The 12,927-nt window shown below is 32.6% G+C and overlaps 1 protein-coding gene across 1 annotated transcript; it reads left to right on the top strand.

The window, feature by feature from the left end:
• Positions 1–5,344: 5,344 nt before the first annotated feature.
• Positions 5,345–7,544, top strand: LOC107941175 (UPF0481 protein At3g47200). The gene is made up of 2 exons (XM_016874730.2): positions 5,345–6,308; positions 6,770–7,544. Exons 1-2 carry the CDS (start codon positions 5,575–5,577, stop codon positions 7,476–7,478), a joined length of 1,443 nt encoding a protein of 480 aa, XP_016730219.1. The 5' UTR covers positions 5,345–5,574; the 3' UTR covers positions 7,479–7,544.
• Positions 7,545–12,927: the final 5,383 nt, after the last annotated feature.

The following is a 12,927-nucleotide window of genomic DNA, read 5'->3' as shown; positions in this document are numbered from 1 at the left end:
TGATATAAAAATCTTAAATTTTACATAATATAAATTACAAAGTCAACTTGTGTGAACATGTAACAGCCCGTTTTCAATAAAATCAGAATAGTGTTTCGGGACCACAAATGTGAGTCAGAAAGAAAATTTATTTTAATATTATTGTGTGGCCTGCATTATGATAGGAAAGACGTATGAAAATTTTGATAAGAAAATTTTACTAATTTCATGTTTAATTGTTATTAAGGACTAAATTGCATGAAATGCAAAAGTTGAATTCTAGTAGCTAGAGGGATTAAATAGCTACGGAATTCAAATTTTGAGGTCCTTATAAATACACCATTAAGAGAAGTTAGTAGATATTTATGATGATTCATCCATAGAAATTTAAGAAAAGAAAAGGACTAAATTGGAAAGTGGAAAAATAAAAGATGATAATTAAATTAAAAGAGAAAATATCATTTTATATCATCATCTTCCCTAAAATTTTCTATGGAAACCCTAGCTAAGAAAGAGAACTTCAAGTAAGCTTAATTAGGTAAGTAATCATGTCTTATTTTTAATAATTTTTACATTTCTGAGATCATAATAACCTAACCTATCTATTTTTGGGATCAATTTGCAAAGTTATCAAAGTATTAAAATTTTTCCATGGATGAGTATCCTGAAAATTTGAAATTTATGGTAGAAAATAAAAGGTTGTTGATAGATAAACAACTTTTGTAAAGGAAATTTTCATGAAATTGTGATTTAGGGACTAAATTGAAAAGATGTAAAATTCATGGAAAATTTCTAATTTTTGTGAAATATATGGACTGTTATTGTTATATGAAAAGTTTGGCTAGGCTTGGAATAAGGATTAAATTGCATGAATTTCACTTTCCAAGCCTAGGGATGAAATTGAAATTAATTAAAAGTATAGGGGCAAAAGGTACTTTTGCCTAAAATGTGAATTTGATTGAATTGAATATGAATTTCATTAAATTGAGTTAAATTTACTTGTATAGATCCAAATTGACCTAGTACGAAATTGGATTGAGGAAAACAAAAAGTATCGGATTAGTAGATTCTCGTATACGAACAAGTGTCGTGGTAAGACCGTGTAACTAAATTGTGTAAATTTACATGTTTGAATGAAATGTTGTCTATGTGAGTTGTATAATTGATATGTTATGAAATTAATTATAAATTTGATACTGCCTAATAAATATGAAATCCCGTTTGAATACATGAAAATCGATTGGATACAGGGCTCCCATATTGGTTGTGGTCTTGCATATGTTGCAGACACACAATAGCTCAAAAGAGCGTCCCGTTATTAGCTCTTGTGAGCTTCCCGTTATATGGTTCTTGCGAGCTTCCCGTTAATGCTCTTTGAAGCATCCCAATAAGTTGTGATCTTACATGTGTTGTGGACACACCTTAGCTCTTATGAGCTTCCTGATCATAGGCTCTTCGTGAGCTTCCCGTTAATTGGCTCTTTGTGAGCTTCCTGATACGACTCGCTTTAACTTCTCAATATATAGCTATCCGGAGCTTTCCGATAAATGGCTCTTCGGAGCTACCCGTTATTAGCTCGCTTGAGCTTCCTGAATATGGCTCTTATGAGTGTCCTGTTTTAGCCCGGATAAGCTTCCCATTTATGTGCTTTTATAAGCACTCCCGAATATGAGTTGACGGATTTACCGTATTGTACACTTTGTGTGTGCTGCCCATGTATTCATCGATATTTTAAATGATTCAACGGGTAACGTTCCAATAAGGGATAATATGAATTCAAGATGAAATACTATGAGAATACTTGTTATACAAAAATATGATATGCACATGTTCCTTGGAAACTTGAAATGATAAACACATGTATGTGGAAATGAGGTATTGATGAGCTCATCTATATTCCTTGGCATTATTATGAATTATGTAACTAACATGTTTGATGAGGATGTTTGTTTGTTTGGGTTATTGATTACATTGAATTGGATGTATTATCTATGTTATTTTGAATGAATATGAATTGTAAGTTAAATTCCATTATATGAACTTACTAAGCATTAAATGCTTACTCGGAAGCTCATGAAAGTTGGAACTTGGTCGGACACACATCACACTATCCCTCGGACTTCTTGGTATATAAAGCATGGTATAATGGCATGTATAAGCTAAGTTAAGCAAAATGATGAAATATTTTGTTTGTAAATATTTTGATGTAATTATATAAAGCCTTATCAAGTTTGATGAGTGATAAAATGGTGATATGATAGGAAGTATACAAACCTATTGATGAATGGTTTTGAATTAGCATAATTGATAAAGTATGCCTATAAGCATAAATGTGTTTTTGGTAAGTTTAAACACTTGAACATATGAGATAATATGTCATGCATAAGACTTGGTATTGGAATTGATTTGAGGGTTATGAATTGGCTTGTGAATGTGTTTGGATGATGTCGTAGGTGAAAGGCAAATTGGATGAGAAAAGTGGCCTGAAAATGGCCTATTTTTCGTCCACATGAGCAGAGACACGGACGTGTGTCTCAGCCGTGTGTGACACACGGGCATGTGGTTTGGTCGTGTGTCCCTTGCACCTAATTTTCAAAGATTAAATTGTCCACACGACCTAGCACACGGGCGTGTAGTTGGTCGTGTGACCCAAGTTAGAGAGTTACATGGGTATGGATATAGGCTGGACATGGATGTGTGCCTCACATCGAATGCCCACACGACCTATCCACATGGTGTGTGTCCCATGCACCTAAGAAAAATTTTAAAATTTCTCGAAAAATTCTCTGAGTTCTCAATATAGTCCCGACTTGTTTCTAATGCATAAATTAGGTCTCGAGGGCCCATATAAGGGACATTATGATTGAATAGGTTAAATTTTGAATATGAATAGTAAATGATACGACTTAATTATATTTGATGTATAAACTCTGGTAATGCTCCATAACCCTGTTTCGGCGACAGATATGGGTTAGGGGTGTTATAGAACAATTCTAATATAAAGTCAACTTGTGTGAGCAAGTTCGGTAAAGTGTCAGCAAAATATTCCCATGTACCTAGATCTTTTTTACTAAGGTTCCATCAGAGGATGATTAAATGGTTAGAAATGGAATTAAATCTTGAATTGAAAATGAACTAGTATTGATGAAATTTGATATATAGATTGCTATGTGATTATGTTTTAAATGTTGACGGGATTATGATTCAACATTGTATCTAACACTTTTGACTTGAAATGTTGTTACATGTACTATATGTATATAAGTGCCAAGGAAAAATTAATTTGATAGCTTATTGAGTAATTTTTTATGTTCAATAGATCTAGGTAAGTTTTAGTTTCCATATGAGCTTACTAAGCATATCATATACGTATCCCATTGTTTCTTTTTTTTTCTTTTAGGTTGTTACCTTGCAGAACATGTAGGCTGGATCGTTCAAAGCTTAAACTATTTTATCGTCAATTTGGTATTTTTTTTATCATTTTGAGTCAAGGATAGCAACAATTATATCAACGTTTGTAGTAACCTTTGGTTTCTAAAAGTCTTGTTGAGTTAAATGTGGTATATAATGACTTTGCATGTGGGTTCTTGGCATGATCTTTGTTAGTACATGAATATGAAATATTTGATGCATTTAGAAAGTTGAAATGTCATCTATTTAAGTTGGTTTGCATATGTTGACTAAAAAAGAAAAAATAAAAGAACTAATGTGATGATTGTTTGAAATGGAATGATTCATTATGGCATGAAAAGGTAATGGTAGATGTTTGTCTAACTTGTTGATATTTAGTTTAAGTTATTGAAAAGTTGAATATAAATGATGAAATGGTAATATGAATTGCTATGGAATTGAAATAATATGTTTGAACTTACTTAGCATGTTTTAGGTAAGTTTTAAGTCATTTAGAAATGTCATGTAATGTATTTTTCTTTCATGATTTTAGTTGGAGCTTTGAATTAGAATTAGGTACCAAATTGTATATTTGGTTGGCATGTGAATAAATTGGTTGGTTCGTTGGAATAATAAATTGGTTGGTTGGCATGTGAATAACATGTTGCAAATTTGAGATTTTTCATGAGTTAGGTAGAATAATAAATGCAATTAATATATGTAAAGAAGCATGGTTACAATGTTAAATATTTGGAATAAATTATGTAATATACTGATAATTTAAATATTAAAGTAAGTAAAAATAATTTAAGTAATAAAATGAAAAAAAATATTTGAATAGCTATTATTAAGCTAATGAAATTTAAGAAGTGTTGTAGATATAAAATTCTCCCTTTGATAGGGTCTTAGCTTCTTGGTTAAGGTGAAGGTTTTGAGTTGTTGAGTGTTTAGGTTCTATAATATTATTCTCACTTTTGATGTGTGAGTTTCACTCTCATTATATGTGTATATTATGTATGGATTTTGTCTAGTTCTTTCTAGATTAATCGAGACATATATTTGTACTTGGACCTAAATTGTATTTCTATAAATGAAACTTAAAAAAAGAAGACATAAAGATAAATTCAACCCTTAACATTTACATTTTCTGTCAAATTGGCTTTTGTTCTTTCTTTTTTATTTGAGCTAAATTTAGTTATTAACTTTTCAAAAAAAAAAAAAGAGTCAAATTACTTTTCTTTAACAAAAATATTGTTACATGTACTATATGTATATAAGTGCCAAGGAAAAATTAATTCCATAGCTTATTGAGTAATTTTTTATGTTCAATTGATCTAGGAAAAAATTATGTTTTGGGTGCCTTTAAAAATTATAATTCTACATGTTAATGCACATAAAACTGCATCTCAACCTCCAAAATAAATAAATTTTAATCTAATCCTTTTAAAATGTTAAAATTACAAACCAATATGATTAAGTGTATTTTAACTTGTCTAAAAATATATAATTCAACTTCAACTTCTAAACTCTTTATAACATCCTCCCTATTATCAAATATTCAGATAATTAAAGATTACTTTATCTTTGAATATTCGTACTTAAAAACAATTGATTGGTGCATACCTTCCTTAGATTTCGCTGCCTGCAGCTACTGTATACTTTGTTATTTTCTGCCGCATGTGACGGGAAATAGGTTCATTAAAAAGTAATTTTTTATTTTTAATAGTCAATAATTGGTTGACATGGTAAATAGGTCATGCCAATTTTTTTAACTCTATCCATTTTTACTATTTATTATCTACGTAAATGATAAACAAAATATCATTTTTATAATTAATGAAAAATTTTAAGTTATTTTATAAAAAAACCCGCTCATTGAGAATTAAATTACAGCCGATACCTTTTTATAATCAAATACGACAATATCCAGTTCTGGTATTCGTAATATAATATCTCTATTTCCCCTCAAATCGTTGTCCTCCACGTACGTGTTCTGTCACTGAATACTCGTGACAGGCAGTGATTTAATCAACACTCTGATCTACAAGTACCACACAAAATAAAATAAGAGATGAAAACCAGTTATTCCAAAGACGCGTTTGATGCTTTCATAGAAGTTTGCCACCTTTTTTCCAGCATCACTCACTCAGCCAAAAACAGTTCACAAAATCACCTTGTTAATTACTTCCAACCGCTCAGCCTGAAATGTCGTCCACGGAAGAAGGAGGCGGCGCCTTAGGAGCAGTTTCCACTGATCAAACAATCATCAACAACAACACCAACAACGATTCCGTGAACATTGATATGCGGTGCACGGACGTCCCTCTCAGCAATGGTGAATTGGCGAATCTCAAGTCATTAGACAAAGCTTTTGACGGCGGCGAACGCAACCTCACAGCCAATCCATTGATACGAAAAGTCCCATCAACCCTTCGCCGTACCGTAGATTTCATGAAGTATTTCAAGCCGAAAGTGATCTCAATCGGCCCAATCCACCACGATGATCCCACCCTTCATGAATCCAAGGAGCTCAAGCTCAAATTAGCAGCAAAATTCGTCAATAACATTGGCGTCGAGAGGGAATCCTTGTACAGCAACATAAAGAAAGAGATGGATGGCTTGAAGAAATGCTATGATCCACAGGAATTAGAGAAGTATAGAGACGATGACGAGAAACTGGCTTGGATGTTCTTCGTTGACGGCTGCGCAATTTTACAAGCAGTTTATTTGCGTTACGGTGATGATATTTTTTATGTTTATGGCCAGTTGTTTATTAAAAACGATATGCTGACATTTGTGTACTCGGATCTGTTCTTGTTGGAAAACCAATTACCTTTTCGTGTTCTTGAATTGCTTACAAGCTCGGGTAATGGCAAAAAGTTCATGAATGCAATCCCAAGGTTCATCGACGGTGCTGTTATCAACCAAGGCGAGGACAGGTAATTTAGGGAATTAAATAAAGAATCATTTTTGTGGAGTTTATAAATGTTAAAAGGTTTTTATATCTAGATGGGTGATGGAATCTATTTGACTCTCATTTCTGGGTGATTAGTTAATTCAGTTTAATTATTTAAATTTTTGAAAATATTAAAAATATAAAAAATGGATTCGATTTTTTGATTCAATTGGCCTAATTTTAACCTTATTTGATTTTTTATCTAACCAACTTGATTAATGAGTATAGTCTGATCCTTCTTTCATGTATTAATTTATAATTTTATTTTTTTAAAATTATAATTTTTATTTTTTTAATTTTTATTTTTTTAATTTGAGGGCTTATTATAATTTAATAATTTATTTAATTAAATCAAATAAATTGAGATTTATAAATCAATAACTTAATCGTTGGATTATCTATTTTGAAAATCTTAATTTTAGCTTCACATATATTTTGGAGTAGTGAATGGTGGTGGGAGAAGCAAAAAGAAGGGGAGCGAATTCACTTATTGAATCTACTACGAGAAAGACTCCTTGTCGGAAAAGGAAAACCATGGTGGTGGCGGTGGCATTTGTGGCTATTCACTGAACACGGATCTAGCAACGAAGCAAGAACAAAACGGCACCATTTACACAACATTGGTAACGTAAAAGAGCTTAAAAAGGCCGGCATATGGTTAAAAGCAAGCAAAACAAGTTGTTTAACCGACATCAGTTTCAACCGTATCTTCTTCTTCGGAAAATTATATTTACCGCCGATCACCGTCGATGATTCAACCATGAACTTAATAGCTTACGAAATGTGTCCGGATTTCGACAACGATTTCACCGTCACTTCATTTATGTGTTTCCTTGATTTATTGATCGATGAAGCCGAAGATGTTAAAGAAATGAGAGACGCCGGCGTACTATACAACGGATTGGGGAGTGAAGAAGAAGTGGCTAAGCTTTTCAATAAGATGAACGCTGATTTGGTTCCTAGTCCGCAGATTTACAGTGATGTTGAACAGCAAATACATAATCATTGTAAGAATATGTTGATTAATAATGTAGCTCAATGGTATCATGCTTATTTTAGGAGTCCTTGGTCGTTTTGGGCACTTGTGGCTGCCATTGCAGCACTTTATCTTAGTGCTTTGCAGACTTATTATACCATACATCAACCAAAGTAAGTGTTGTTTATTTACTTGTCTTTTTGTAAACTCTTGTTATTTATGTGAATTTTGTAACTTCGTTTATTTACTTGTCTTTTTGTAAACTCTTGTTATTTATTTCGATTAATCTATTTAATTTGTTTAGGTGAATTTAAAAAAAAAAAACATCCCGATCCGAAGGCAAATAAGTTGCATCCCTATTGTCTTCTTAAACAATCTTTGGATTATTTGTTAAATAATTTTTTTTCCTACTTAAAATATTAAAGTTTCTACTTTAACTAGTTAAAGTTTAAAGTAGGTAAAAGAAATAGTACTATATATATATATTAATGTAATTTATATACCACTTAGTGCACAATGTTTTGGTAGGTGCAATTCACACGGATTAAAATTTCTATTAGTGTGGAAATAAAGGTGAAGTCAGAAATTTGTTTGAAGGATTAGAATTAATTTATAAATTTTGATTAGAGTTAAAATACAATTTAACCATTGTATTAGTTAATATCTTTATAATTTTTTTAAAAACTAAATTAAAACCTTGTTATTTTTAGGAGTGGGAAAAATACAATTTTACCATTACAATTTATAACTTTATACATTTAAAGCATAGAAAACAAATTTTCAATTTTAGAGGAGTCAAGGCACCTGTTTGCCCCTTCCTTCTGTCTTTGTGTTTATCGTTTCGATTTATTATTGAAACAATATGTACTAATCAATATAATTGGAATCTATGCGAAATCGACCACTCATTAAAAAAAAGGGTGTGTTGGAGAGCAACCAATGGAACAAAATCCTTTGATAAAGTCATTAGAGTGGCTCCTATTAGAGAAAAAAAAAGTAAGATCAATGATGGTATCACTGAATTAACTAAAATACGACAAAGGCAAATGCACTTATCGATAAATAGTATAGCTATAGTGAGTAAATATATCATATCCACGAGGACTAAAACTACTAATAATTACTGTTTTCCTATTATTTAACCGACAAATTGGAGTGATTGGTTTAAAGTAAAATTTACTAAATTAATTAACTAAAGAACTCAACAAAGAATAAACCAAGAATACAATTGAATAATAATCAAGAAGCGAACAATACCCAGGAAAGAATTCACCTAGACTTCATCTGTCATTATGAATCTGAATTAAAAAATTTATTCACTTGGTATCTTGATCCGTAAAAATCTCTAAATTATGTTAATATAATTTTCGAGACTAAGAGCAACTAACTATAGGTTAATTAATTGAATTTTTTTTCTAATTAAAACCCCTATTATTGTATTAACCCAATCTATGGATTCTCCTATTAGATTTGACTTTAATCTGATAGATTTATGTAATCCTATTTCTAGGATTGCATGAAACTCCACTCAATTATGCTAGATCTACTCTTAAATAGAGATTTTTCCTTCTCTGATTTAAGCACAATTAAACATGAATTAATATTCAGAAAATATTAAAATAAGAGATAAGTACACATAAATGAGAACAAAATTCAAATATTTATTGTATAAAATAGAAATCAAATAATAGAATTCATCATAGGTTTCATCTCTTCTAAGTATATGGAATTCTACGAATCAAGAAAATGTACAATCTATATACATATTGTCTTTAAATACAATTGGACAGTCCAGTGCAAAAGAGCAGTAGGGCGGAGAAAATTAATGTAATGGGTAGTGAAAATGGCAGAAAAGGGGTAGTCCCCTCCCCGTGCATAGAAAGGTCAATGTTGTCAATCCATAATCATTAATTGACAAATGAAATCAACCATGGCAAGTAAGACCAGACAATTTGGACATTATACCATTTACATGATAGGCGTATGGTAAATATATATATGGTAAAATAATGTGAAAATGGATTAAAGTACTATGGAAGTCTTTGTATTAAGAGTTAGATTTTATTTTGTTTTTTATTTTAATAAATGAGTGAATTAATCATTGTATGTTAAATCAAAAAGTAAATTAGCCATTTCTGTTAAAACCTTCGTCTATTTGTAACGTTAAAAAGTAATGTGGCTAACGAAAAAACCAAACAATGACACATTCTGTGCCACATGTACCTTACGCTGACACTGCATTGATAGCAAGATAAATTCGTATATTTAATATATTTATTTTTGGATAATTATCAAATAAAATGCTAATAAATTTGGATTATTTTTATCAGGAATGAAGTTGGTGTACTGAATTCAAACTCTTACAAAAAAGGGCTAAATTGGAACAAAACGCAAAGAGGAGGGCTTGATTGAAAGATTGAAGATTCAAAGATGATTGGATAAAGATTGAAGGGTTGAAGATATTTTTAAATGTGGCTGGATAAAGATTGAAGGATTTTTTTAATACTATTACAACTCTGTAATTAGTTTAAATTCTAGTTTAAATTTGATTTTTAAATTTTGAATTATTTAGTGATAATATTTAGAATTATCTAGTGATAATATTTAGGAAAGATCTAGCTAAATTTTAGCACTAAAAGTGTGTATAAATACCTAGTGGCTACAACCAATTGAACACACTTTACCTTTGGCATTTAATAAATTCTTTATTTAATTTTTCTTTTCTCCCTTCTCGCATCACCCATATTTTGTTCTTTCAATTTTTTTCTTTAACTTTTAGCTTTTTGGTTTAATTGACTTCCAAGGCCCTTTCCCTTTCCACCTTCCACATGTAACACCCCAAACCCTGTCTAGACGTTATGGTCGAATCTGGCAATGGCACATGAGAGTGTTTTTGAAAACTAAGTTGTTGCGACAAAACCAATTCCATGTTATTATCTTTCTTAATCTCTTGTTTAATTATTTTGGATTTTGAAAACGAGGTTCATTGCGGAAGCCTTAAAAATAGTTTAACTACTTGTGTGTTTTAGAGAAACCATATATAGTTTGAAAATCGAATTCCTCTTATGACTAGCAGTTTTAAATCCATAAAGTAAAGAAATTAAAACCCAAATCAAAACGAGTGTCCGTCAATCCAATTTTCAACCCAAAACATAACCAATGAAAGTAAAAATAAATATAAATATAAAACCAATGAAAGTCCAGAAATCTGTGGTCAACACTAAGTCCTCCACCGCATCGATCTTCCTAAGTTTGGGGATTCCCTGTGCACATTAAACAAAAAAGGTGAGTTTACGTAAACTCAGTGTGTAATCTCGCAAAAAACAAACAAACAATCAGTGTTCACAGTCAACAGTCAATACAGTCTAGGCCTAAGCCCTTTTTCAGTATTAGTAACAGTTTGGGCCTTAGCCCAGTTCAGTACAGTATCAAACATGCAGTAGGGCCTTAGCCCATCACAGTAACAGTATCAGTCATGTAGTATTCAGTATCAAAGTCCTACCCAACCAGTCTCTACACACCATCTCCGTCAAACCCTACACTCCATGTGGGGATTTAATCACCCACCCATCCCTACACTTTAAGTAGTTCTGAATGCGGCACAAAATAGTAATTCGCAGCTGAGTTGCCAGATATTAGGCTTAAGAGGCTTTCAATACACTTCCTCCAAATATAAACAACCCCACCCAATGCAAAGCATCATATAGTAGATGTCATGCTTACATGTAACTATCATTACACATATACATATTAGTAAATCGGCATACATGTATACAGTTTATCATGCTCAGTCCAACCATCATTTACTCAGTTCACATAATTAATGGCTCAAATAGTGCTTACCAACACTACAGTAGGTTCACAGTCGACTTGGGCGACCCGTGCAACCTTAGCAATCAATTAGTAAAAATGGGCTCACACGCCCATGTGGCTTGTCCGTATGGGCCCACATGGCCCAAATTGACATTGACCGTATGGATAACACAGCCTGGCCCAAAATCCCATACGCTCGTATGGACTACCTGTGTCGGCCCACACGACCCAAATCACTAGCCCGTGCCTCACACACGGCCTGTCTAGCCATCACAAGGCTGTGTCCTTCGCGCACAGCCTGACCTCTTCGATCACACAGCCTACCACACGCCAATGTGGTGTCTACAATTAGATTTTTAGCTTTCGACGAAACCCCATTTTCTATGTTTTCGGGTATACACTTGGTATCAAATCGATGCTAACGCAACCCCGAGCACTCCAGAATATAAAAATTGACAAACCAAAGCCCATTTTCAATACTTGGCTAAGACTTTAATGAAATCATAACGAGACGTTCATCCATTATGTGTCGAAACCCTTACCTTTGATCGAATCAAGAAATCCATGCACTTAACTCATCAATTAGGAATGATTTATAGTCCCTTAATCAAGTTCTAAATGCCAAAAAAGAACTCCTCTTAGATAGCAACCAGAAACGTTAAGATTTAGCAAGAATCAAAGCTTACTGATATCATGCAAAAGCCAAATAATCTAACTACAACAAACTTGGAAATAGAGGAGGAATCAAACAAGAAAACAACAGCAAGGTAAGGTAGGGGCAACGGCAAAAAGAAGGATGTAAGAGTTGAAAAAAGAAAAGGGAATAGGAAAATTGCAGAGAAATGTTTTGAGATGGAGAGACCCAAATTATTTCAATAACCCCTATTTTCCCAAATCACTCCACTAACATCCCCACTACTCATAATTCCAATTTGACTTAAACTTCATCACTCCACATACTCAAACAAAAAAAATAATTCTCTTGCTCGTGCAGGGACTCGAACACAAGACTTTCTTCCCACCAACACTCCACTTATCCACCAGACCAATAGGCCCATTCTGTTAATTATTTACAAACTTTTACTTAAAAGCCTTCTTACCAAAGATGGGGATTTATTCATAAAAATTCCAAAATTTACCCAAGTCAAGGCTTGAACTTGGGACCTCCCTCACATACCCAGACACATAACCACCAAAGCAGACAGATATTTATGTCCCACATACAAAAACAAAAATAGAAAATTTTGGGCCATTACACCACAATTCTACAAAACCACTTTCAAAGAATAATGTTTTTCATGATTAACTAAATCCTTTTTAGCCTTAGCCCGGTTGTCACTTCGACAAAGTAATCGTGAGATATAAACCCATATTAAAGACTTTATAATTCGGTATTCGCTATCTCTCTGGTTATGGGATAGTACAAATTCGTCCCTCAAAGTTAATTCAATTTCAATTCAAAAACTGCGCGTTGGGTTGGAGTTGTTCGGCGTACAATTGGGAAGTTGAGTCAGTGGTGCTATATTCAAAATCCAAGTTGGCGTGTTCAATTGGAAAAAGCTAGTTGGATTCTGTCAATGAAGATAGTGATCAGATTTAAATGACCCACATGGTTGAAGTCGTTAATTCGAGTTGGGCTTTTCAGATTGCAAAGCTGTCAAAGTCTTAAATTACAGGTACGTTCCATGTAGTTGGAAATTTGACAAGGGTCGATTTGCAGGTGATACCGGGATCGACTATAAGAGGAAGAGTGTAACACCCCTAACCCATATCCGTCACCGGATTAGGGTTACGAGGTATTATCAATCAAATT

The sequence above is a fragment of the Gossypium hirsutum genome, chromosome A11, assembly GCF_007990345.1.
Source record: "Gossypium hirsutum isolate 1008001.06 chromosome A11, Gossypium_hirsutum_v2.1, whole genome shotgun sequence".
In the NCBI taxonomy this organism is placed as follows: Eukaryota; Viridiplantae; Streptophyta; class Magnoliopsida; order Malvales; family Malvaceae; genus Gossypium; species Gossypium hirsutum.
The sequence above is the reverse complement of the archived record's forward strand: the minus strand, read 5'-3'. Positions and strand labels throughout refer to the sequence as shown.

Coding starts and splice junctions, on each gene's coding strand:
- LOC107941175 (XM_016874730.2), top strand. CDS start 5,575: ATGTCGTCCACGGAAGAAGGAGGCGGCGCCTTAGGAGCAGTTTCCACT. Junction 6,309..6,769: donor ATCAACCAAGGCGAGGACAG/GTAATTTAGGGA, acceptor ATTTTGGAGTAG/TGAATGGTGGTGGGAGAAGC.